Source organism: Pipistrellus kuhlii, unplaced genomic scaffold, assembly GCF_014108245.1.
Source record: "Pipistrellus kuhlii isolate mPipKuh1 unplaced genomic scaffold, mPipKuh1.p scaffold_m20_p_14, whole genome shotgun sequence".
Classification (NCBI taxonomy): Eukaryota; Metazoa; Chordata; class Mammalia; order Chiroptera; family Vespertilionidae; genus Pipistrellus; species Pipistrellus kuhlii.
The window spans coordinates 46617844-46645635 of record NW_023425449.1 but is presented as its reverse complement, the minus strand read 5'-3'; the positions used below and the strand labels follow the sequence as shown (position 1 = coordinate 46645635).

The 27792-nt window shown below is 50.2% G+C and overlaps 1 protein-coding gene across 2 annotated transcripts in view; it reads right to left on the bottom strand.

Moving 5' to 3' along the window:
- Nucleotides 1–647: 647 nt before the first annotated feature.
- The window catches only part of MMP16 (matrix metallopeptidase 16), a 155270-nt gene continuing 128125 nt past the window's right edge, over nucleotides 648–27792 (bottom strand). The window contains exons 7-10 of one of the 2 annotated variants that reach the window (XM_045581566.1): nucleotides 26341–26479; nucleotides 19277–19427; nucleotides 17732–17847; nucleotides 648–790 (exon numbers count right to left, since the gene is read on the bottom strand). In XM_045581566.1, coding sequence (XP_045437522.1) covers nucleotides 696–790; nucleotides 17732–17847; nucleotides 19277–19427; nucleotides 26341–26479 — 501 coding nt within the window. In that variant the 3' untranslated portion in view covers nucleotides 648–695. Of the gene's footprint in view, nucleotides 791–11432; nucleotides 12769–17731; nucleotides 17848–19276; nucleotides 19428–26340; nucleotides 26480–27792 lie in introns of those variants that run through there. The other variant, XM_036437338.2, reaches the window with a different exon arrangement.

Genomic DNA, 27792 nt, shown 5'->3' with positions numbered 1-27792 from the left:
GATCTGCACACAAGGCAGAAGAGCCACATCGGATTGGGGGGAGGTACACCGACGCTTCAGGGATTCAGAGCCTATAACCTTCTTATTGTGGGGTCGAAACCTGGGTTCAAAATAAAACCACCGGAGGCTGATGATTAATTAAAAAAAAGCAGGCAAGGATTTATTGAAATAACTGGCCAGGACAGCCGCGAGGGCACCACACGCAGGTGGTCTCATAAGACTGCACCGTTTCAGGGGTAGGCAATTCCTTTTAAAGGTTTAAACCGCAAGAATTTTCCTTTTGTTCCTAAATCCTAAAAAGACTAAATTCTAAAGACTGGGGACAGCCCGCAGGGTTGGTTCCCAGTCACATCCTGCTGGACATTAGAATGTGGCCCTATCTTGTGATAGCAATAACACAGAAGCAGAGCTCAGCGGTTAGTCTCTAAAGGTTATCTACAGGTTCTATCCCTGAAGCTACTGAGTCAGTGGGAATTAATCTCCTGTGGTCTGGTCCCAGGCAAGGGAAAATTGCCTTAGCTTCCAGGTCTCCACCTGGAAGCTGAGGTAAGTACTGTGTTTTAAGCAGATGCAGGGGCCAGACTTAGCTGGGTTAAAATTCAAACAGCAGTTTTTACCAAAGTGTGGTTGCCACTATATTTCACTTCTCACTTCAACAACTGCATTCTTCTCTTGCTCAGCCCAGAGATCTTCACTCACAAGATCGAAGGAGGCTGTGAACGGTGGAACAGTGAAACCCAGCAGTGCTGGGTCAGAGGAGGGTCAGTTCCTGGCTCATTCAGAACTGCGGCTGCAAAAAAAATAAATAAATAAATAAATAAATAAATAAATAAATAAATAAAATTCATAGGCCTTGGTTTTCAGCAAATGCCCAAGCCAAGAAAATAGGAATTTAACTTACGGTTTTCTTTCCTTCAGCTTTCCGGTGCTGTGAGTGTTGCCTTTGCCCCAGAGCCTTGGGTCCTGTGTCTCCCCCTCACCATGTGCAAGCAGCCCCCAGACCCCTAAAACCAGGCCTCAGCACTCCTCTTCCAGGGGCTGTAGGAGATGAGCTCTTCCCCTGCCTGCCAGGGGCTAAGGAGTATGTCCCCGTGTGAAATAGGTGAGTTTTCACCATTCTCTTCTCACCAGGACAGACAGAGCATTCTTGGTCTTCCCTCCAACTTGGTCAAGGCCTCAGGTGCCTGCCCAAGACAGCGGCCCTGCCTGACAGAATCACAGGTGGGTTGGTGGCAAAGGCAGAGACATAAAGTCCCTTCACGACCTTGACATTGCTTATGTCTTTGAACTTGCCTTGCACAAGTTGAAGTATGGTAGCAACCATACTTAAGTAAAAACTGCTGTTTGAATTTTAATCCTGCTATTCTGGCTTCTGCACACACTTACTTGCTTAAACAATAAGGTAGTTACGTCAGCTTCCAGATTGAGACCTGGAAACTCACAAAGGTAATTTTCCTGTGCCTGTGGACCAGGACCACAGGAGATTGATTCCCACTGACTCAGTAGCTCCAGGAGATGAAACTGCAGATAAGCTTTAGAGATTAATTTTGCTCAGTTCTGCTTCTGTGTTATCAGCTATTGCAAGATAGGGCCACATTCCAATGTCCTGCAGGATGTGGCTGGAATTTAGAATTTAGAATTTAGAATTTAGAATTTAGAATTTAGAATTTAGAATTTAGAATTTAGAATTTAGAATTTAGAATTTAGAATTTAGAATTTAGAATTTAGAATTTAGAATTTAGAATTTAGAATTTAGAATTTAGAATTTAGAATTTAGAATTTAGAATTTAGAATTTAGAATTTAGAATTTAGAACAAAGGAAAATTTTTGTGGTTTAGACCTTTAAAAGGACTGCCTGCACCTGGAACAGTGCGGTGAGGGTGGACTCCATCTGCGTGTGGTGCTCTTGCAGCCATCCTGGCCAGTTCAATAAATCCTTGCCTGCTTTTTTCAAAATCAATTAGCAGCCTCTGGTGGTCTTATTTTTGACTCCAGGGTTTGACCCCACAACAAAGTCTCCTCCATGTGCATGGGCTCCTGGGCTCCTGTTCTGGAATAACTTGTTTTCCCAAATGTGCTGTTTCACTCTCACTTGCATGCCTCTCTATAAGCTGTGCTTTTGCCTAAAACAATCCTTCCTCATGTTCAATTGCCAACCTTTACTTTTGTTTTTTACTTTCTAACGTCTTCCCTGATAACCTGGGGTGTTACTGTCTAAATTCTCTCATGATCTGCTTGCACCTGTAGTCCTATAACATTCCTCATACTCCTTTATAGGTTACATGGTTCTATATCCTATCCCTTGTTGTTACTAATATTTGAAATGTAACAGATATTCAATTAATAGCAAATGATTAGGCAAATGAAGCAGCTTCATATGTTTTTTTTGGAAAGAATATAATTTCACTGTAACTTCATTAATCTGACATGTGACATGTCAATATTATAAGTATTTTTTTATTGCTCACAAATACTCTACCAGCTCTCAGCCCTCCCTGTTCTGTATGCCCTCTTTCTGGGAAGAAGCATGACCTGGAGGTGCCTGTGTAACTCTGCTATTGCTCACTGTGACCTTCCTTTGAAGACTATTGCTCACAGTAGGTGAGATTCAAAGGCCTCTCTTTCCCAGGCTGCTTTCAGCCAGAACGTCTCTCTAAGGGACGGGCATTGTCCTGGGGAAGCAGTGGCCAGTAGCTGCACGGCCCCTTTCTCTCTGCTGAAGGATGGGCCACAGGTGCTGTAAGGGGTGAGGTCAGAGACACAGGGGAACATGTAGGAAGTGGGCAAAAGGAAAACTGTGGCCCACTGAGTATGGGGACTGCCCAGGAACAAAGACAAAACAATGACAGTCAGCACCTGTATCTATGAAAATGTGGGCATGCTGACCCTTGTTTTTGTGCTTTAATGTAGACTTTCTAGGGTCATATTAATGCAGTTACATCGTTTAGAACACATTATTCTAAAACTGGAGGCTGAATGCACAAAATTGTGGGCTAGTAGGGTCCCTAGTCCCTAGAATTAGGGCCATGTCTCACACCCCACAACATCCCACACTGCCCCGTGGTGCTCCCGACTCTCCCTGTCCTGTAATGCCCCACAACGCTCACTGCCACCGCCCCCTGATGCTCACCGCTGCTCACTGCCAAACACTCACTGAAGCCCATCACCACTCAACAGTCCCCAGTCCCATCCCACCACCCCCTCACCGCCCATTAGCAGTGGTTCCCTATTCTCCATGTGGGGATCGGAGCCTGTGGGGTAGGGAGGGGCAGGCAGGGATCGAGAGGTGGTCAATGCACCTCATGGCAACTGGTCGAGTGGTTGTTCTGGTCTTTACGTTTATAGTCCTAGCCTTTTATTATATAGGATGATGCTATGAAAAAATATCAACATGCCCACCCTCTCCCTTCCCACAGTCCTCTGCTCCCAAACTTCTATTGATATTTTTGTCTAATCTTCCCCCCACCCCTCCTGAATTGAGCACCTCAGAAATTGTAACTATACATCTACTTTTATCTTTAAATCAATCCATTTGAGGACTCATCTCTTGATTTCCAACTTCTGTTCCTCTCTATCCTCCATACCCTTGCAGATTCACTGTCAAGCCTTCAACAGTGTTCAGGACTGAGCACTGAGTTGGACCTTCCTTACAAATTTTCAAAAACAGTTTCTTAAATGAACAATTGTCTTGCCTTTAGACTCACTTTCTTTTTATTTTACTTATTATCAAGTCCCCCTACACCTTCCAAAGCCTCGCAGGAGAATTCCCACTAGGTTATTCACATTATGTAATTTATCAGTTTCACTCTGTGTGCATGTAGGAATGTCATGTGCAAACACATGCACACTCACACATACATGCAGACGTGCTCATATTCATGTACATGCACACACACACACACACACACACACCTGTACAGGAGTCACCCACTCTACTTCTATTTGAACTAGTTAAACTCTGGTGCTCTTACCCTAGGATTTATCTTGCTAGCATAACAGGAAATTTTTTTAGATTTCCTAAGAAATGGATGCTCTGTTCCTCAGACCTCATGTGCTATTACTGTTCATTTATTGTGCAGTTTTCAAGAGTATGTCCCACAGTAGCTTCCTAGGTTAGAGAAGAACACCCAACAGCCTGAGTAAGGGAAGGGCAGTTCTGATGGTGCCACCTTGGGCATGTTGCCCTCCTGCTGTCTTTGTGGTTGGTGTGTGTCGCAGCCTCAGTCTGTCCAGGTGTCTCTGGGGCAGGTGAATATCTCAACCTTGGAAGCACCTCTTGCCAGCCTTTTGTGGACCCCTTTGCTTCTCTCTCCCTTTGGATGGAACTTCTGTGTCTCTGAATTCAGGGTTCTCTTGTGTGTTTGTCGCTCAGTGGAGCATATCTTTGTGCTGAGAAGGCTTTCTCGGCAGACGGGGGAGAGCCTGGGTTGGTTCAGAGTCACCGCCTGAGGGGGATAGAAGGGCTCGCTCACTGTGCTGACCAGGAAACTCCAGGGACTGGGGCGAGGTGCACTGGAGGAGGGGCTAAGATCGCAGGTAGGTCAGGCGGGATCTTGGTTTGTAGATGTAGACATGGTTCGCACCAGTGATCCCAGGATGGAGGGTAAGCACATATAGGGAACTTCCTTAAATTCACAACATTTAGGAAGTTCGAGTGGAAGGGGAAAGAGCTGAACTGTCATGTCCAGGAGCCAGTGTTTCATGGGGGACTCCTGAGCCATCCTTTGATTGTCAGGAAATCGTGGTTGGGCACTTGACTGCCCGCCACTACCTGGTGTTCTAAGGAGATGAACATGAAAATGTTAAGTTGGAGTGTTTTCCTCTCTGTTCTCTGAGGTGGTTACATGGCCACAGCCACCCTCTTCTACAAGCCTATCCTACAGAGAATGCGAGGGAAAGAGTCCTTACAGGAGATGCGGACAAAGGCTTGATATAAACATTAGGCCCTTCAATTAAATTTACCTAGATGGCCATGATGAATGGCTTTAAACATCAGTTATCCTCACTTATCTCAAAGTTATCTTTGTCTTTTTCAAGTGGAGATGCACTCCCAAGATATCGTAGGCTCACAGAAACCTGCTTCCCGCCCCATCCCTGGTCACGCATACCATCCAGTTAGTAGTCAACGGATTCTTCCATTGCCCGATTCAGGCAAACACACAGGAGATTTTGGCCTGAATTTCTCAAGTTTTCCTTTTCTGTTTTCTATTGATTAAGAAGACACAGATAGGAAAGGCAGCCTCTATAGATCACAGCCTAAACGTTCATTACAAATGTATGCACATCATTCACCCAGAGTGAACACAGCATCATTGAGCCATTCTCCGTCCTCCTGTTTATTAACAGTGGTTTAATTACAACACATGAATGGGTGGTAAATACAGAAGAGGCCACAGTATGCAAAGCCATGTAACCCTTCCCGAGGGTAAAGCACAGCAGACAAAATGCCCCATCCAGACCCCTCCTCGAATAGACACAAAATAAATAGAAATTAATAAATACAAAAACCCATCACTGCACAGCCCTTCACACTTCGATTGCTGTGGCGGGAACCCCACTGATGCTTGTGACCTGCGTGTGGTCAGGGTTGCACAGCAGTCAGAGGGCCACAGCATTGTAACAGAGGAGTGTGTGGAGAAGCCCAGACATGTTAATGGCCTATGGTGATGAGAGTAACAGCATGGATCCTTGACCTTTAAGGAGGCAACACGAAAGGAGTTAGAGAGATAGGCTGGAGAGCTGTTACACAGATTGACCAACATTTTATTTAACAATGTGCTATGCTCTCTTGATTGACTAATAAAGATATGTGAATAATAAACACTGTTCAATGCATTGATCAATAAAACCAATGGAAAAAATTATGTAAGCACCACAAGATTGCCAGGTTGTATTTGACAGTCATAATACATGTTAGCACCATTTATTTAGCTATATATTTGCACACAAATGAGTTTTGGGTTTGTCAGCAAAGGCAATATGAGAAAACAGACATACATGCCAGATTTAAGATGGTATAAATATATAGAACCTTGTGTGAGCAAGAACCACTGGCAACTCGAATCCTGAAAACCCACTCAGTTAATAAACGTGTTCCTTCTTTATTTTCCCTCACAGGGGAACCTACTTATTATCAACAATGCCATGGGTCACACTGAGTGAGATGGGAGCAATGCAGAAGCTTCAAGTTGGATTTGATCATCTCTCCATAACTGAAACAGGGATTCAAACAAAGGCGAGTGTTGACAAACAGCTGCAGGTAATGGCCTACATAGTAAATGTCCCAGTGTTCCCTCTGCTTCATGCTATTTAAATGAAGTCAGCATTCATTTTAAGCATTAAATTCTTTTAACTTCCCATAACACAATAGAAAATGGAAAAATTAGTTTCTTAAGATGCTACAATATAAAATGTTATTGTTTATTCAGGAGACAACTTCCTTTTTAACTGCTTGCTTATTCTCATTCTGAAAGAGAAATGCCTGTGCAATACTTAAGTATATATATATAGTATTTATTTGACATACTAAATTTATGGGAGTTTTCCCCTTTAATTTACCTAGTAATATAGAATATATATTCCAAACCTATATCACCTGATAACTTATAAGGACGGTGATAATCACAATCATTACCATGTGGCCCTCTATTGGAATCCAGAGAATGTGATACAGATATACAAGTGTTAAAATTTCTTGAAGATAGATTGCTACTCCCATGAGGCAGGCAATTTTCTCAATTTCAATAATTGATTCTTTTAAAAACCATCAATAGACTATGCAATAAGTAGATTTTAGGTTGTCAAAAAGTCATATTACTGCCAAATTGAACTAGTAAACTCCATTTATTTCCCTCCTATAATATAAAAACAAGATATATTTGTTTAAAAATACATAACTAAAAAATCTCTCAAGACTTTTAAGCCTGAAGCAAATTTTTATGGATGAGTTGGTTGAACCTCTGAAAAGAGAGGTTTTTCAAAAAATGCTGATAATAGCATTTCAGCTATACAGCACAAAGCTGTCCAACCCCATCCTCTTATTTCCTCTCTTTTTAATATAAATGCAATCCTATATAATAAAAGCCTAATATGCTAAATGTCTGACCATTTAACTGTTCAACCAGTTGCTATGAAATGCACTGACCACCAGGGGGCAGATGCTCTGACCTGTACTAGTAGGTTAGTTTGCTGCTGGTGTCCGGCCAATTGGGACTGGGCGAGACGAGATGAACACGCCCTAGAGCCCTCCTGCGGTCCCTCTCTGTCCTGATCATGCACCCGTGGGGTCCTTCAGCCTGGTCTGTGCCCTCTTGCAATCCAGGACCCCTTAGCACAGTATCCTGCCTGCCCGTCACGCAGACCAAGCACTACCAAAATGTTCTATTCCGAATGGTATTTTTTTGTGGAGAAAAACAAGATACTCAAGAAGCGTCTTCATAAGTCAAAAAGGCCATCATTTTATTCGTGTTACCTGCTCTCTCTGGTTCCATAAGTGAAGTCAGGGTTAATGACCTCTTGCTCTGGTGCTGAGTGGCCACTGAACAGGATACAAGGGTCTCATCTGCCTCTTTATTTTATTGCTTTTCTTCCCCTCCTTAAGGCGGAGAACTCAGCTCTGCAGCAGATGCGGGGCAGGTGCATGGTCAGCACGCCATCCCAGCTGGCACGTCTGGTCCTCCACGGCCTGTGCACCTTGCACTGAGGCCACGGCGAAGGCCAAGGCGCCCTTCCCAGGCAGTTAGTACAGGAGCCCACACGCTGCCTGTGAACCCAAGAGGCATGGAACCTCTGCTCCCTTCACACGCGACTTCCTTCCCGAGGATCGCCTTGTGCAGATGATGCTTCGACCACAACCACCTCGGTCCTCACCTTCCTGGAGGGCTGGCGCCAGGCCGCGGAGCACAGGCCGGACGCCCACACCTCACAGTGTAAGGAGGTCCCGTCATGTGCACAGGTCTAAGCTGCTCGTGTTCCCTGACAAGCTCACAACTGTGTTTCCCAACCGTAGGCTGCCCTCTCGGGACTCCTCCAGAAAATGGAATAAAATTTTACAATATCAGGAAGGTTTTTCCTTCGATTTCTATGAATTTTCCAACCTGGTCTTCGTAAATTTCAAAGTAGACATCTGTGTACAATGTTGGGAGACATTTGCAAATGATGTTATTAATCTGACCTGAACTACTCAACGTGATTTCAAAATGACGCCGTGGAGACAGAGGGGCGGTGGTCTGAGCAGCACAGGGAAGGCCACGGCCACGGCCACGGCACGGCTGGGAGGCCGGCTGTGCCCGTCCCTCCAGGTGAGGTGATGATGCGGTGCTGGCGGGGCAGCCGGAGGCGGCCTGAGTGTAGGGTGCTCACCCAGGTGCTCACTCTGCTCCGTGGCAGGTCACCATCTCCGGTGTGAACAGAGTGGAATGTACTTTCTCCGGCAGGTTGTTCTGTGAAATGAGATTATTACATAAAGTTCTAGTTTTTAGAAGGATCTGATGAAACTTTTCTGATGTAGCTGTGGTTCCCTCCCAGGCAGCGTGGAACCGATGCCATGAGCCCCGCTCTGCTGCCTGCGCTGCGGCCATGCAGGTCTGTCTCGTGAGGGGCAAGGAGACGTGAGATCCTGCACACTGCCCTCGTGCCGCCTCTCTGAGATCACCGTGGCTGAGCGGCACATGTAGCCATTCATGATCGCTCGCCTGATGTCACTGGTCAGACACAAGTCTCTGTTTGACCTCTGTCATATTTTGGAATGTTGCTGCTAGGACCCAGTCCACACACCAGCCACGTGTGGACTCCCGGGAGGTTGGACAGTGTCCTCGCACTTTCAGATTACACACAGGAAGGGGAGAAGACAAGCAGATAAGCCATGAAACAAACTGCACTTCAGGAGAAGCTCACAAGCCGTCTGACTAGAGAAAGTTCTGTTTGCTTAATTCAATAAGTTGGTCTTTTTCCTTTATTAGTAATTATGTTTTCAAGTTATTACTTAGAACTTTATTACATCCGATTCAGAAGCTGCACCCTCTGGTCGGTGACAGAAATGTCCTCACAGACTCCTCTACCTGATCTGGCCATGTGGCTCCCCACTGCGCCGCGCCCTGCTCTGACCGCCAGCAGACACTGCGCTCTGACTTCTGACTGCCAGCAGACACTGCACTGACAGGGTCACAGCTCAGCTCGCCAGTGGCACTCTGGTCCGACATGGACTTATCGCTTATGGAGGATAAAGACCGATTGGCTCTTTTAATTCTTCATTAAGTCCTGTTAAGATGATACAGAACAACAGCATTTGACTAACATTATAAACTATGTAGTTATTTATGGAAAGAACACTACCTTGCTTATAACAAGTAATAAAAAAAAACACTATGAACCAGTAGAGAAGTATTTGTTGTGCTTGTGAGCTTGGCTTCGTTTCAACTTGGGGAACCCTAGGATGACCTTTTCATACACGCATGATGGGATCAGGAAAGTGTGTGACAGATTGTGTGTCTGTTGGCACTGAACTGGGCACCAATGGCTGACCATGGAACCCGCTCCTCTGTGCCAGCACTCAGTCCCGCTGCCGCTGCCTCAGGAGGGAGCTTCTCCCCCACGCCCCGGGGGAGAGGCGTGCAGTGAGCACCGGGATCCCTGCTCGCGCCGGCGTGGTGCTCCATGTCCTCTCAGCCCCCTCGGCTCGCCGCTGGAGAGGCGACGGTCCCGGGAAGAGAAGCTGCACGCCGTGTCTCCCACCTCCGCCGCTCATGCTGAAGTGAAGACAAACCCACACTTGTCTGTGACCCGCCAGAATCCAGACGTGCACCCCCTCCCCGCCCGCCAAGGCATCATTATTGTCTAGCCTCATGCACTTAGTCGTAGGGGGAAACAGGATATGGTGACCTATGCATAAAGAGGCAGAAGATTGCTTCTTCGGTTTCTTTTTCATTAATAATAATAATAATAATAACAATAATAATTTTCCATGTAGGTTTAGTGAATTCCTCCATGATTCACATATGTCCTCAAATGACATAGTTCCTCATTTCAGTCTTTAGCAACATGTGTAATTCCCCATCATACTTCTCCCTGGACACCACAGTCCTGACGGGAGTGAACCTCCTGCTGTCTCAGCACTGACTGAGCTGGTGTGCAGACAGACAGCCTCCCAGCTGAGCGGAGTGAACTGGGAGCACCAGCATCGGCTACACCGAAGCGGAGTGCCTGCAGGGGGTGCCTCCCACACCTCAGTCCTCTGCAGGGCCTGTCCTCTGGGTGAGGCCACTCTGTTTGAACTGGTCTCCTCCTCAGCCTGACGCGGTGCATCCAGCTATCAGAAGTAACAGCGTAGCCCCGCAGCACGCCGCCGCATCCCAGCCCATCGGAAAAGTGCACCTGAAAGGCATTCCATGCCTCCTGCCACACGGAGGACACATGTAAAGTCAGGCAGCCAAACCACCCATTTCCAAATAAGACTGTGTGCTCACACTCCTTAAAAACCACCTGGACGTGGTGTTACCAGCAAATGAGTGAGGAGGCCTTACTATGGATGGTATAAAACTCCTGCTTTATGTAAAAGCCACATTGGCCATTAAAGTATTCTGAAGTTGTTTTTCCACCTCTTATTTTATATTTGTACTGAAATGATGAATTTAGACTTGGAAATATATTAAAGGGAAAGGAAAAGTCACTTCTACCTCCAGGGCACTCCCCGAGTGTGAGAGCCAGTGTCCATCGGCACACTGGACTCCGCCCGCCTCTCCGTGCAGGGACTCCGCTCCCTGGGCTGAGAGAGAATTGACCCTCCCCGGGGAAACACCCCACTTCCTTTCTTTCAGGCCAGTTTGCAAGTTAAAGGGCAAAGGGCAAAGACACAGACCAGGGCTTTTTACATCAGACAACATTTACGTTATTGTGAACAACAGTCAACAGGTCAGAAATCAAGTTCAAGGCACGCTGTCCACCATCACCAAGCTCACCCCGGAGGCTGGCTTTCCCGAACCCCGAGTCAGAGCTAGGGGCCCCCTCTGACCTTCGCCAGTGCAGCCCCTGAGCAGCGGGCTCTGAGGGTGGTAAGCGGCCTGCCAGGGGCCACTCTGCAGGCAAAAGCGTGCGGTCACGAATCTGCTCCGCTCGAGGGAACGGCGCTACGGCGCTTAGGACACAGCACACTCAGCAGGAAGGGCTGGCGGTTGTGGCTGTTGGTGGCGATTGCTAATGCTTGGTGAAGGATGCCAGAGGCCGCAGGAGCCCTTGGAGCACTGTGGGGCCATGCAGGACATCCTCCTCCCCGAGTCGGCATGGCAATGCCCTCCCGGGCCCCACACACTGCGCATCCCCTGCAAATGCCAGGCAGCGGATCTCAAAACAGAAGCTCCGACGTCTGACCAAAGGGAGAACAGGCTTGGGCTGTGAGCGTCAGCTGTTCAAATAAAGGTTCACTCTTACAAGATACATAATAAAATACCTTTTTATTTGCCAGGAAACCTTTTGGCCAGTCACATGGTCTGCGTCTGCCATGAATGCATGTCCGTGGTACTGTAAGTCACTTAAAAATTACATGGGGTTTAGAACATCTGCTCTGAACAGCTGACCTTCCAGAGCTGCCGTCAGCAGAGCCTAGTGGCTCAGATTCATCAATGAGCAGGAAAGCAGCCCCACAGGGGAGCTGACCAGCGGCTCTGCAAGCTCGCCCCCCGCTGACCCGCTAATGCACAGCTTCCCTGCCGCCTCAGGGACACGCTGCTTCTCACTGTGCTGGAGCGATCTTCCTGACAGACCCGGGGAGGGGGCGCGGGGCAATGGCCTAAAACAGCTTGGGAGGCCCCACAAGGATGAAGGTGAGGTGGCTGGAGGGTCTGGGACACACCCCACGATCCGAGCCCTGACTGAATGGGGCTCTGAGCACGAGGGGACGAGAGGGCCTGTGAGACAGGATGGGAGGGGGGTGTCATTAAGGCTGTTACTATATTGCAGAGATTCTGGCTAGAAATGGCCGTCCGGCCCTCCTGGCCGCTGCCCGACAGGCTGGCGCGGGCGCCGAGGGTCAGAGCACTCTTTGGAGACAAAGCTGTTCCGGGTCTCCTGCTCTCCTGCAAGTTCAGTCCAACCTCTCACAAACTTCTTGGTGCAAAGCGAAAATGCGTGAGTTTTCAGATTTGCTTTTCTCCCCCAGGAATGGGCTCAGGCTTCGGAAGGGCACCCTGTCCGCACGTGTAAGGAAGACTCTCCCGGGTCTCCGTCCTGAAGGTGTGCCGCACCAGCGTGCAGAAAGGCCTAGAAGGAAGAAGAAAGACAGACAAAGACGCGGGCGCAGGGACCTGCATCCGGGACCGTCCCCGAGGCCGAGTTCCGCCCGCGTGCGGGACAGCGGCCTGCGGTGCAGGTCAGCCGGCCAGGCCGCACCACCGCTGAGCGAGGAGCCATCCAGCGTGTCCGGATCGCGTGCCGGCCGCCGTCACACCCACTCCTGCATGGAGCGCTTGCAGTACAGTATGTGGCGCGGCGTGCCTTTGCGCTTGAACTGCAGCACGGTGTAGGCCAGCGCCAGCAGGCACAGCGCCAGGATGCAGGGGATCACGATGGCCACCGCCCGCACCGTGCCCGCCGTGTTGTCCAGCTTGATGACGATGTCCACGTCGTCGGGCGGGCTGTGTCCTTCTGTGTGTCTGTCTGTGGGTCCATCACAGCCCATGAAGTCCTTCAGGATGGACCTGGGGTATCCGGGCTCCACCTTGAGTATCTGGTTGTTGAATTTCCAATACTCCTTTCCCTTGTAGAAATACGTGAAGCCTGGTGAGGAGGAAACAACACACAGAGGAAAGGCTTACTTGTGGAAGTGGGTGTATGTAGACAATCAGACAGACTAAGCCCTGGCCGGTGGCTCAGTCATTAGAACGTCGTCCCCATACACCAAGGTTGTGGTTCGATCCCCAGTCAGGGCACATACAAGAACCAGCCACTGAACGCATGAACAGAGCAGCGAGCCGTGTGCCCAGGACCCTGTGCCTAGGATTGTGCGCTCGGAGCGGGAGGCCCAGCCCCGGAGCAGGGTTCCCTGCCAAAGGTGTAGAAAGACCAGGCCCAGCGCCTCTGCCCCGTCCACACGTCTGCCCTGGAGGCACCCACGTGACCACCCATCGTCATGGAAAAGGCGGCTACCCCTGACAGCCCGAAGCTCTGTCCACCTCAGGCCATGGCTGGGCAGACACCGGCTGCCTTCCCTCAGGGGAACCAGAAATGTTAGCAAACCACGGGCATCACTAGTGCTTGGTGACGCACTTTGTGTTTAGCTCTAGGCCCCCACTGCGCCTCCTGTTTCTGCCCTCACTTCATAGCTTCCTCAGCCACTCACTTCGCCTGTTAGATTCATGTCACTTAGCTGTATTTTACAGAACTTCAAAGCCATTACTAATCCTTTGAGAGAAAAGAGACGTGGAGTATGGGTAGATCTACAGTTCTATCTCTAATAACTAACATATATTTCATGGGGAGGAGGAGGTACGGGGAGCCCTGGGTCTGGCAGTGCCTGTGGCTGTGCTCCAGACCGTTGGGTGCAAAGGCAGCCTTTCCCAGCGAACGGCAATTCAGACATGTGTGTCTCTCAGAGGACTGGCCTCTAAGTTTCTGTTGGTTTTGTTGGCACACGGCCGATTTTTTCTTTCTGTCCATAACACCTTCAACTCAAGTTTCTTTGTGACTATCTTTCTTGGATTTAATTCGTGTTTTTATTTTTAAGAATAGTTTATTGATTTTTTTTTTTTTTTAAGAGTGAGGAAGGAAGAACAGAGAAACATCAATGTGAGAGAGTAACATCCATCAGCTGCCTCCTGCACAGTCCCCTACTGGGGATGAGCCTGAAACCTGGGCGTGAGCCTGGATAGGGAATCCAACAGGAAACTTCTCCGTGTATGGGACGATGCCCAGCTGACTGAGCCACTCCGCCAGGGCCGCATTTAATTATTACTTTAAGATGAAATTCAGGAGGTCAACAGGAATGCTTTAATGTCATAATTACTTAAAAACGATACTTGGGGAGCTGCGTGTTCGGAACAGTATACCTACTTTAGACTTAATGCTCATTAATGGGGTTTCCTTTCCCTCTGTTACTGAGCACTTACTATGGGAGAAGTCTGTGCTAAAAAACTGGAAATGGCACCTTCAACCCTTACAGCTACTCTGTCAAGTGGAACTAATTCCTGTACTTCCCAGGCAAAGAGATGAGGCTCAGAGACAGAGTTCAGGCCTTCCAAGTCCTGAACACGAATGCTTTTTCTAAGACCGGGCCTTTGGCAGAGAGCCTGTCTCTGAACAAATACGTCGCGGCTAACCGCACAGGCGGTGACAGACAGCGCCCTGAGACAGACACACGGACGGAACACGCTGGACGTCGCTCAGGAGATTCAGGCCCGGCGGCCGCGGCGGGGGCCCTCCGCTGGGGAAGCCGCTGTGTTCAAGGCCAATGCCAGCGCGCGTGCTCGGCCTCCGTCAGGACCACTGGGTCAGGACCACCGCAGGAAAGCACGCGTGTCCATGCAGAGGCGCCTGCAGAGCTGCTCTTCAATGGCGCTGTGACTCCGATGCAGCCACTCAGCAAGCGGATGCAGCCACTCAGCAAGCGGATGCAGCCCGGGGCGGGCCTGCGAGGACAGGACCCAGGACCAGGGTGCTGGAATGACGGCCTTGGTCTAGAATTCCACGGACCAGCCACACGGGCTTCTGATAACCTGGAAGCCAACAGCTTCCAATTATGAGGAGCTACTGGGTATCCTACGGAAATTCAGAAGTTTCCATTTTCATGTTTATCCGATCTGCAGGCCAATTTTACGTAACACACTCCAACCGCAAAAGCCGAACTGTGTTTACTGAAGACAGTGTTAGAGACAAGCAGTCCAGCCGGGAGCAGTTAGAGGGAAATGTACTTGAGAAGTAGCCCAAAGTCTTCGTAACAGAAACCTGCCACCCCTCCAATTCACCTCAGTCAATAACGCAGGAGTTCTTCGGTTTGTGAAATGTCAGTTGGTTGAGAAGATGTTTTTGTACTCATTTTCCCTTTAGAGGTAGATCTGAGGTAATCTGCTTGCTTACTAAGAGTAGCTGCTTCAGAAGAATTTAACCTAAATCATCCTGTTTGGGAAATTCACAGGCAAACGTGGCTGTGATGGCCACATGCATGCAGCACTGTTAAAAGCAGCATCTGCAGTAACCTTAGCAGCCCATTTCCAAGAGCCTGGCCAGGGTGGTGCAGTGTGTGGGAGTGCCATCCTGCACCCCAAAAGCCTGTGGGCTCCCCTCCCTGCCAGGGGGCACAGCCAGGCAACGGGCTCCACCCCGGCCAGGCCGGCACAGAGGCAGCCATCAGTGCTTCTCACACTGAAGTTTCTCTCTCTTTCCCTTCCGTTCTCTCTAAAATCAATAAAAACATGTTCTCAGGCGAGGAATTAAAAACAAAAACACACACACAAAAAAACAAAAAAACACACACACACACACAAAAAAACACTGCACTAAGGAGAGAACGTGGAATGGCCAGGAAGCGGGGTTTTAAGCAGTTAACAGGGAACACCTTGAAGGGGGTAAACAGAGTTGTTACTCCAGTCTCTGTGAGCGAAGTCTCCCAGGCTGGGGAGTGCAGAGCAGGGTCAGTCAGCCTGCTGCACGGACTGTGCAGGGTGCCGGGCGCGGGCCTGTCCAGGGTTACTCCGTAAGGCCCGTCCCTGAATGTCAGCTGTGATGAAAACAACGAACAGCGGAGAGAACTCGCTGTTGCTTACACCTGTGGAATGGCGAGGGCCCAGTCCTCCCACTCCGCTCCGGTTAGCCAGTGCCTTTGGATTGGTGCGGTTATTTCTGGGCTGAGAGCGAGGAGGAAGATAAGCAAACTGTTACATCAGATGTACAGGTGAAACAGAAGGCCATGGCTCAGGCCACGTCCCAACAGCCTGGGGTGTTCAGGCGACACAGCGAGCACGGGTCCCACAGGGCCGCGTCGCTGAGGCTGTGATGGAGACTGTGACCCGAGCACCTTCTTGAGGCTGGATGTCTGGCTTCGTCTCACTGCTCTTATGATGGTGACAGGTCACCTCAGCCAGCTGCGATGCTTTCCTCACTACGGGCGCCACAATGAGGGGAAGAGGTGCTTGTGTTGGACGGTCAGGAGACAATGAGCCCATAAGCACCATGGCTGCATGGAGGCAGGCGCTCAGCAAGTGGCGTAAGCTGTCCTACTTCATTGGCCGAGGTGCAGACTTAATACAGGATGTGTGACCGGATGGCATAGTCCACTTTAACGCAGCCTTCAAAAACATGTGGCTGGGTTTTAAGAACGTTAAACATAATTACCAATAGGAGAGAATCCGAGAGAGAAAGGCTACATGGGAGGGAGGCAGGGAGACAAAAGCTCGGAATGGTATCCACCCGCACAGGCTGACTGAGAGAGAGGCACCTGGGGTCCGAGTGTAAATGCAAACAGGTTACTGCATCATCCGAGCTGCTCTTTCAGACGAACACAACAGAAGCAGCGTTTAGGGTAAGAAGCCACAGGATGACACTGAGCAGAGGATGAAAACAGAGGTGGCTATGGGAGATGGGCCTGAGAGCTCCCATTCGGATGTTGGCGCTGACAGCACCAGGGTGCAGACCGGAGTGCGGCTCTGGGGTGAGGGCAGACTGACAGTGATTTCAGCAGCTCACATCTATGCGGCACCAGGGGACCGCCTTGCAGAGGTGGTACGGGCAGGGAGTGAAAGGATCAGGCATCGGAAGAGGTACTCCAGGAGGGTTCCCTGGAGATGAAAATCGAGCTGTTGAGTGATGCCATGGGGCGGGGCGGGGCCGGTCCAGGAGACACAGATGTGCTGAGGGTGCACCTGTTCGCTCACTTGTAGGCAGAGATTTTCCCAACATGCCTGTGTCTCTGTCAGTACTTGTTATTCTTTGCTGAGTGAAAACATTAATTCCTGAGAATACGGGAGGTGTTCTTCTCCGCAGGAAGTTTAGCTTGGGGGGAAGGCAGCGCTGTTCTTGCAGGCGATGGGCGTTGGTTCTTGTGGGAAAGCCAGGCTTTCCTGGATTCTAGACCCACAGGGAAACACGCCCCCCCTCCCCCGCTATGTCCGGTGGTAAACCACGCGATGGGAGCTTCTTTCTGCTACTTCAGGTGCTATTTCTTCTCCTCCCCTTGTTCCAGGACACTGTGTGTGACTGCACTTTGAATTATTATTGTTGCCCTTTAGTCCTAGTTAGTGTCCAAGGTGAGAAGTGCTCAGTGTGGCATGTGCATCGGGGCGTGGACCGCCCATCAACTGGCTGGCTTCCCTTGGGACCCGCTGATCTCAGACCCCGAGGAGGCCCAGGAGGTAGGGCCACTCCTGCTGCTGCACATTGGTAATTGATCAGGCCTGGCATCTGAGCGGCCCCTGGTCTGCTGAGGATTTCAGCTGACAACACCCTCAACGTGCCTGTGCTTCAGCCCCTTACACCTACCTTCTCTGCGACCAGCTCCTGCCCACAGTGTGTTATTATTGTCACATGGACTTTAATACAAAAATCGATGACAACCCCCTTTTAAAAAAGAACTTTCCTTTTTCTTGTGTAAACTAAAATAAGGTTAAGAAAACATCTAGAGCAGAATGCAAAATGTAGCTCGAAGGAAGGGCCGTTCGCACACACGGGGATGAAAGCAGCCCACAGGCGCGTCCTATGACCGGCCCGCAATGGCTGAGCGAGCCCACGAGGGGCGGCCGCCTGCGCCTACCGTTCTCCTTGTGCACGAAGGCTCCCTGCGGGGAGTCGGGGATGCCCTTCCAGACGGTGATGGGCTTGGGGTAGCCGGGGTCCATGGTCTTCATTTCTTCGCTGTACCTCCAGTACCTGCCAACGGCAGAAACAACAGCACGCATGGGGAGAGGGCAGTGGGCGCGGCGGCAGGGACAGCCCCCGGGCCCTGTGGCCATTCCAGAGCTGACATTGCCTGGTGCACACCCCAGAGCAGCTCAGCGAGTCCTCAGGGCGGATGGACAGAAAGACAGAGGCAACGTCGGGACGGCCTCAGAACTGCGGCATCGGAGGGGCGGACTGAGCCCCCGACCCCTATGTTCTCACCCTCACAAGCTGATGTCTGGGGTGTTCTAAGGATCAACAATAAACTCGCCTATTTCAGGGCAGATGGAAAGTTCTAGGCATGACGTGGTGACACAGCACACTTCTCAGATGGGTCCACTGTTCCTGGATGGAGGAGGGCGCTGGGAGGAGGATGACCAACAGGCACGTGGCAGCCAGTCCCGTCTGGTTGTAACGTCCACCGTTTCCCACATGCAGTGAATGTTCCCCAAATTCACTGACAACCATTTCCAAACACCCTGACCAATCGGCTGAGACTAGAGTGACAAACAGGTTGGGAAATCACACACTTTGTGCATGAGCTTGGAACTGTTTTGGCGAGAACCATGAAAAAACTATGTTCTGGTTATTTTCTGGGCCAGGATGGTGGTGGGTCCTTTGTCCAGGGCTGGGGCTGTGGTTCCTACCAGCACCCCTGAGGGGCTCCTGGGCCCTCTGAGGGCCAGAGGAGAGGTGGCCCCAGGAAGGGCCAGGACAGGCAGGCCGCGTGTCCCAGGTTCTCACCACAAGAAAAAGTGAGTGTGCTTTTCTGTGTGACGCTAGTGTAATCCACAATAATAGAAACAAAATAATAGAAAACATCTTGAGTTTCTCCAAGGTTAAGCTTAGCGTGAAGCATGGCCATTGCGCCTTGCACAGAGTGGTGAGGAGATGCTGAGCGGTGAGCGGGGACACAGCACCCTCCGCTGAATTACGAGGGTCAGCTCCTCTCCCCAGTTTTTCGCAGAAAGATGCCAATAGGAGGTAGAGATAAGTGAAGACAAATACATTCTCAATTTCTCAATATTTTTCCCTCAAAAATATACAAAATATGAAAAATGTTAAAAGTGGTAAGTATTGTAAATATACACCCTAAGGAAGAAAGCTTTTGCTAAAAATAGCTTTTGAACCAAGGGAAGTACAATGGTAAGAAAATGCACTGCCTGGGGCGGCAAGGCCGCTCGGCCGCCTCAGCTCCCGGCTGGAGAGGCCACAGAGGAGACACAGGCACAGGCCACACACTGAGGCTCACAAATATGTCTCCTTTGGGAGAGGGAGACTGATGCTGCCTGATATTGTAAAATACGTTAAAAACATTTCGGTTTTAATTGATCTCTTCACACCACAGGGCATGCCTGCAGTAGGCTAGAGACCCCCCTCACTAACCACTGAGCCCCTCTCCCGGCAAGTGTGTGCTGACCTGTTCCCCTTGAAGAAATAGGTTTTCCCAACGTCCTCCCACCAAATGGCTGAGTCAATGCCGTGCGGGGGGATGCCGCTCCCGAGAGTGACCAGGTCGTGAGGGTAGCCGGGCTGCAGCGTCGTGTCCTTGAACACCCAGTACTTGTTGCCTGTGGAAGTAAGCACATGTGCACAACACGCTGATTCGGGTCAGAAATCAGAGCCCCCGCCGGCAATGCCTCCGAATGTGAAACCCACAGGCGGCTTCGCCACGCTCACATCTGGAACCCGGACACTATTTCTGAAACATCCCTGTTATTTCTGAAGGTGGATGCAGTGATGACTATGTAAGAACCCAATCAGCATGGGGGACTAATCTAAGAGACAAAGGAAGACCTACAGCTTGCCACCCAGGATCTCGGGTGCTCTGTCCAGGGACCCAAGGCTGCTGGTTTCCCCCATCCCGCCCCTCAGACACTGAGCCCACTACACGTGCTTCTCTGAGATAACAGTGCCTTGAAGCCACCCCTTCCCTTCACAATCAGCATCCATAACCCCGCAGTCTTAAACCTCATCCACGTGTCTAGCGGTCTCCCTCCCTCCGTGTGAGAGTTCCTGAGGGGAGGAGAACAGAACTGCGGAGCATGCACAGTGCTAGAGAGAAGGCACACGGCAGGACGTCTATTGCTGCTTTGGAATGACCTCCAGACAACACAGCCTGCAGGCCCTACTCGGGGCTGCCCACACTCTCCGCAGCTCCGCTCCCGCGACCCACCCTTGCCTTCCCTGCACCCGCTAACACCCGCTGCCTGATCTGATGGCCAGCGCCTCCCAGAGAAGCCCTTCTCCACCTCACCTGGTTTTGTACTGAGGTCTATTTGACATGGAATTGATATTAGTGTGTGTACAGTGTAATGCTTGCACATCTGTATAAGCTGGGAAATGGCCCCACAATGAGTCTAGTTACATTACAGCTTTCTCTTTCTTGTGATGAGTGGGCACTCTTCAATGTGCTGTCGGAGACCTTCTGTGTGTGCACACCCGGGAATGCAGCCACGTGCTGCCGGCACCAGGATGCACCAGCCTGTCCCTGGCGGTTTGGACTCCTTGACATTTGGCACCAAGCAGCCAACTCCCAACCCTCCTCCACTCTGGCAGCCACCAGCTTGTGCTCTGTGTCTACGACTTTTGCTCTGTTTTGCATTGTAGATTGCATGTGGAATAATGCAGTGTTTGTTTTTCTCTCTCTGACTTATTTCACTGAGCATAATGCACTCTAGGACCATCAGTGTTGCTGCAAATGGTAAGATTTCATCCTGTTTTTATGATTGAGTAGCATTTATATATCCATTTATCAATCACTGGACACTTAGTTGGCTTGTATGTATACCATGGCGACCTATAATAAAAGTGTAAATGCTAATTAGACCGGACGTCCTTCCTCTGGACAAAGTCACTGCAGGCAGGGACTGCGGCAGAGGTGGCAGAAGCCTTCGGCCATGGCAGTGGGCAGGGGCTAGGGCCAAAGCCCAGGCATGAATCTTGTGCATGGGGCCTCTAGTTGTAAATAATGCCGCAATGAACATTGGTGCATATGTCTTTTCACATTAGTGTTTCAGACTTTGGATAAATACCCAGAAGTGAACAGCAGCGGGTAAGGAACCTCCACATGTTTCCTGTCATGGCTGCCATCAGGGAGCATGAGGTCCCCTGGGGTGAGAGCATGAGAAAAAGCACACAAAAGCTCCATTGGCCTGCTGTCCAGGCATTGCAAGAGATGCCAGGGTATGAGGAAGGAGATGGTGACAGTTCTGCCAGGAAATTCTTATCCTATACAATCCTATCTAATAAAGAGGTAATATGCAAATTAACCATCACTCCAACACACAATATGGCCACCCCCATGTGGTCAAATTTGGCTGCCACAAGATGGGTGGTAGGGGAGGGCAGTTGTGGGTGACCAGGCCTGCAGGGGAGGGCATTTGAAGGCAATGAGGCCTGCAGGGAAGGGTAGTCAGGGGCAACCAGGCCTGCAGGGGAGGCAGTTAAGAATGACCAGACCTGAAGGGGAGGGCAGTTGTGGGTGATCAGGCCAGCAGGCAAGGGCAGTTATGGGGGACCAGGCCTGCAGGGGAGGGCATTTGAAGGCAATGAGGCCTGCAGGGAAGGGTAGTTAGAGGCAACCAGGCCAGCAGGGAAGGGGTGTTCGGGGGGACCAGGCTTACAGGGGAGGGCAGTTGTGGGTGATCAGGCCAGCAGTGGAGGGAAGTTGGGGAGAACCAGGCCTACAGGAGAGGGCAGTTGGGGGCAACCAGGTTGGCAGGGTAGGGCAATTAGGGGTGACCAGGCCAGCAGGGTAGGGCAGTTAGGGGTGATCAGGCCAGCAGGGGAGGGCAGTTTGGGGCAATTGGGCCAGCAGAGGAGCAGTTAGATATTGATCAGGCTGGTAGGGGAGTGGTTAGGTGGTAATCAGGCTGGCAGGAAGAAGCAGTTAGGCACAATCAGGCAGGCAGGCAGGTGAGCAGTTGGGAGCCAGCAGACCTGGATTGTGACAGGGATGTCCCAAATTGGAGACAGTACAGGTGCATGCATGTGCACACACACACACACACACACACACTCACACACATTTCATACATCAGGCCTCTAGTTATAGTATAAAACCCATTTTTTTTTTTTTCTTAATGTGTTTTGCAAATATTTCCTTGGACTGTGGGTGTTTTCCATCTGTGCTGGGGGAAACAATCAGACTTCCACTACAGAAGATATCAATCCCCCCTTTTTTTCCTGCTAGGAGCAAACCCGGAGGATTTTAAAAATGCACTTATATTCTCTTTTAAAAACAAAGCAGGCAGAAAATCTCCAGCCAGCATTTGTCAGATGGCAAAATGAGATCCCAGCAGCTAATTATACACAAAATTAGGAAAATTAACACCTTGCCTGCATATTTGTGGCACAGAACTCAGAAAACAACGATGATTTCGAGTTACAGATTTAACTCTCCAGGCTTTACTAAGGACATACAGTTAGACAGCTCCTTCTGCATCTTGATGAGGAAAGGTTTTCACACTACAAAGTAACAGGGACTTCATTTCTATTATTTAGAAATGAGTATTCGAGATTCATATTCAACTATTTTCCTTTTTTAAACATAGGAGATGTGAATTGTACCACTTGCCGTCTATTTCTCTAGGAAAATATCGCCTCCTTGGCAAGGGGAGGCATTTCCTGAATTCATAGGAGCTGCCATAGTCAGGAGCAAGTGTAACAAGCTGCTCCCACTGACACTGTACTGGGAAGAAAGTAGAGGAAAAGGCCAGGCCTGATTAAAGTCAGAGACGTTATAAATAATACAAACAGCCTTACTTGTAATGTTTGGGGCTGGAGAGGACATTACAGATTATGTACTCCAGTAATTCTCTAGTGAGATCCATCCACCCACCTATCCATCCACCATCTATCCACCTACCCACCCATTCATCTATCCAGGTACCCATCCATCATTCATCCATCTACACATCATCTATCCATCCACCATCCAATCATCCATTCATCCATCATCCATCCATCTATCCATCTATCCATCATCTATCCATCCACCATCCATCCATCCATTCATCCATCTTCCTCTATCCATTATCCACTGATTTATCCAGCACCCATCCATCCATCCATCCACCTACGCACCCACTCATCTATCCATGTACCCATCCATCATCCATCCATCTACCCATCATCTATCCATCCGCCATCCATCTATCCGTTCATCCATCATACATCTATCCATTATCCATTCATCCACCCACCCATCTATCCACCATCTATCCATTCATTCACCCATCATACATCCATCATCCATTCATCCACCCACCCATCTATCCACCATCTATCCATCCATCCATCCATCCATCCACCCATCATCTATCCATCCACCATCCATCCATTCATCCATAATACATCCATCCATTATCCATTCACCCACCCATCCATTCATCCATCCAGCTACCCATTTATCCATCCATCCATCCATTCATCCATAATACATCCATCCATTATCCATTCACCCACCCATCCATTCATCCATCCAGCTACCCATTTATCCATCCATCCATCCATCCATCCATCCATCCATCATTCACCTACCATCCATCCATCCATCCACCCATCATCTATCTATCCATCCATCCATTTATCCATCCATCTGATATCTGTCCACTAAGAGCCTAGTACAGTCCATCACTGTGGGAGCTGTGGACTAAATGACAGAAATACTCAAGGTGCTTGCTCCAGTGCAGTTGAAGGACCAGCAGAGGGGCCAGACACTAAGCAAAGAATCTCATGAAGAATTTTTAAATTAAATGCTTATTCCTACATGGAAAAGGGTCAAATGGAGTTTTAAAAATGTTTATTAAGGGGGCAGGCAGTGAGAGCCAGCACAGGGTCAGGGACATTGCCTGCTGCCTGCAAGGAAGCAGGCTGAGTACCCCTCCTCCTGCTGCTCAGGAGACAAAGAAGAGTGGGGGAGGGCTTCCCCATCACAGACACAGCATCCTCTCTCACAGGAGGGCAGAGCTTCTGGGCACTCATGAGCCGAACAGGCACCACGCAGGCACACATCCCAGCTGATGCTCCAGCTGATCCCGGAGAAGAATGCCAACTATAGTCCCAATGGAGAAACTGAGGCACAGGGAGCAAGTAATTCGACCACTTCACAGGGCCAGTCAGCGTGTGAAACTGTGTCTGACTGCAGCTCTGTGTCCTTATAGCCCAGGCTGGACCCTGTGTGTCCCCACAGCTGAGGCCAATCCCCATGTCCTCTCGGCTGAGGCCACACCATCCCCCATTCCTTAAGGGAGAGTCCGCAAAGACAGAATAAATTGTAAGGACTCTTGTCTTTGCCTGAAAGTTCAGCCTCACTTAACCCAGTGTCCCAAAGGCCACATTTCATTCCCCGCTCTCACTACATACGCTGGCCCTGAGGATACTGGCTAGCTGCTGCTGCTGCTGCTGCTGCTGCTGCTGCTGTTCAGAACCCTTTTCGTGGCCTGTTTAATCTCATTTCTGTCCTCTGGGTCCTGGCGACATAGCAGTCCCATCGGTTTGGACTTGGCTCCTGGGGTTGACTCAACCAGGCTCTGCCCAGCCCCATAGACCTGAGTGTTATTGTTCTGAGCAGACCAAGTGCTGGGGACGGCAGGCCAGTCCTCTGAGCTCACCCCTGCAAGCAGGCCTTGAGCAGCTACACAAGCAACACCCACCACTCAGGTCAACAGCAAAGAATACATCCCACAAGATGGAGTAAATCCTTTTTGAGTGATTTCCTAGTTTACTATAAACTATCCTGTATAATAAAGAGGTAATGTGCAAATTGACCATCACACCCTCACACAAGATGGCCTACCCCATGTGGTCACAAGATGGCTGGCAGGGGAGGGCAGTTGCAGGGGGGAGGACCAGGCCTGTAGGGGAGGCAGGGCAGTTGGAAGGGCCCAGTCCTGCAGGGGAGGGCAGTTAGGGGTGACCAGGCCAGCAGGGGAGGGCAGTTGGGGGAGACCAGGCCAGCAGGGGAGCATTTAAGCATTGATCAGGCTGGCAGGGGAGTGGTTAGGGAGAGGTCAGGTCGGCAGGCAGGTGAGCCATTAGGAGCCAGTAGTCCTGGATTGTGAGAGGGATGTCTGACTGCCTGGTGGAATCAGGCCTGGACGGGCAGTCAGACATCCCTTGAGGGGTCCCAGATTGGAGAGGGTACAGTCTGGGCTGAGGGACACCCTTTTACCCCCAGTGCACAAATTTCATGCACTGGGCCTCTAGTTTAACATACTGACTAAATAATGCAAAGTCTGAGAAATAAAATAGATTTCATTGTATAAAATAGCAAGTGACCCAAAAAATCTTTTAAAAAGAAACCCAAACCCCGTATTTCATAAAGAAACCCGGTCACCCCTAACTGCCCTCCACTGCCTGCCTGGTTGCCCCTAACTGCCCTCCCCTGCAGGCCTGGTCCCCCCCAACTGCCCTCCCTCCCTGCCAGCCTGGTCACCCCCAACTTCCCTCCCTTGCTAGCCTGGTCACCCATAACTGCCCTCCCCTGCAGGCCTGACACCCCCCCCCCCCCAACTACTCTTCCCTGCTTGCCATCTTGTGACCACAAGGGGAGGCCATCTTGTGTGAGGGTGTGATGGTCAATTTGTATTATATAAAATAGTTTTCAATAAACTAGGAGATTGCTCATAAAGGAGTCACTCCTTCCTGTGGGATGTAGTCTTTGCTGTTGACCTGAGTGGTGAGTGTTGCTTGTGTAGCGTCTTTTTGTTGGTTGGTTTGTTGTTGTTGTTAATCCTCACTGGAAAGTGTTTGTTCCATTGATTTTTAAAGTAGGATTTTTTTTCCTTTTAAATGTTTTTATTTTTTTTAGAGAGAGAGGAAGAGAGAGAAAGAAACATCGATGAGAGAGACATCAATTGGCTACCTCCTGCACACCCTCTCCCCTCCCCTGTAATCCTGGGGATTGAGCCGCAAAACTCAGCACATGCCCTGACTGGGAATCAAATTTGGGACCTCTTGGTGCATGGGTTGATGTTCAATCACTGAGCCACATTAGCTGAGCATTCATTTGTTTTAGAGCAAATGGGAGGGAGGGAGAGGAAGAGAGGAAGAGAGAGAAGCATGGATGTTACAGAGATACATCAGTTGGTTGCCTCCCACATGTGGGATTGAACCTGCAACCCAGATACATGCCCTTGACCAGAACTGAACCTGGGGCCCTTCTGTGTGCCGGCTTATGCTCTAACCACTGAACCACTGATCAGGGCAAAAAATGGCTTTTAATCATTCGTTCATTCATCCATCCATTTTATTTTTTTGGGTGCTTTTAAGCAAAATATAAGAAGTCTACAAATTTGACTTCTACATGGGATACCACATGGAAAAACGTAACTGAAAGAATTAAAATTTCTCTTCACTTGTGTTTCTAGGCATCATAAGTGGTTCCTCCCACCCAGCAGGATTGCCGGCCACCTCTCTGAGGGCGTCAGGGCCCTGGACGTGGCCCGCGTATGGCGGAGCAGGGCGGGGCCGTCTCACCTTTGAAGAAGACGAAGTTGCCCTCGTTGTTTTCGTACACCGCGTCGATCCCTGGAGGCAGGCCGCGCCAGAAGTAAGTAATCTGCATGGGGTACCCGTCCATGACCCTGTTGTTCCTCACCCGCCAGAACCACTGGTCCTGCAACCAAGCACAGGAGGCGTCAGTGTCGCCGGGGCCCGCTGGGCCAGCACTGAGGCTGCCACTTCGCACATCCGGACAGCAAGACTCCTGCCCCCACCAACCCGGGGCTCCCGTCACCTCCCAGCGCCGACCCACAGGGGCCCCTGTCACCTCCCAGCCCCCACCCACAGGGGCCCCCGTCACCTCCCAGCGCCGACCCACAGGGGCCCCTGTCACCTCCCAGTGCTGACCCACAGGGGCCCCTGTCAGCTCCCAGCCCCCACCCACAGGGGCCCCTGTCACCTCCCAGCGCTGACCCACAGGGGCTTCAAGATAACGTAAAAGCACTCATCCTGGCACCAAGGTTAAACCCAACCTTCGCGCCTCCCCCCCCAGGGCAGGTGGTGCAGCCCAGGCCCTGCCAGGTGGAAGGAGCCAGCTTCCGAGCTGGAGAACCAGTGGGGCGGGAATGCAGCCTGCCCGCCTGCACCCATCCTGCCTGAGGTGTCATGGAGTCCTCTGTCACCCTCCAACGTGTCCTGCTGGGGGCAGTGAGCTACAGGTCGCGGAGAATGAACAAAGTGATCTTGAGAATCATGAGAGCGGCCACAGGCGTGGCCACTGCCCGCCCGTCCACTTGCTCCCACAGCGCCCCACAGAGGGCCGTTTGCTGATTGCTTCTGGGCTGTGCAAACACATCAGTGAGATGTGCTCCCATCTGCTTACTTTTCCTGTTGCTTCTCTTGCCCAAGGAGACATATCAGAAAAAAATATGGTTACGACCAATGTTTGAGAGTTTTATGGTTTTGAGTCTAACATTTACGTCTCTAATGAACAATAAACTAACAAACAAAATAGAAACAGACTCATAGATCCCGAGAACAGACTCACAGCTGGCAGAGGGGAGGGAGGCTGGGAGTCTGGGTGAAGGGTGAGGCGATTAAGCAGGAAAGAGGAGCAAAAGCTCATAGATGCAGACAGGGGGTCATTACCGGCCAGACGGAAAAGGGAGGGGGGAAGAGCGGTAAAGGGGGTGGTGAACACACAATACAATATGCAGAGGATGTATATCGAATTGTACACTTGGAAACTACATAATTCTATTAACCAATAACACCCCAGGAAATTCAACAAGAAAGAAAAAGACCGATTCTGCAACTGTGTGGTGACGGATGTTAAAACAATAAAGTAGATCCCCGGTCAGTGATGGTTCTGAGTGGGAGACCAAGGAGCCCTTAGATCACTACCAAGAATTCCCATCCCTTTGTGTTTTTGTGTACATATTTATTGATTTCAGAGAGGAAGGGAATCTGGGACCCTTCAGTCCTCAA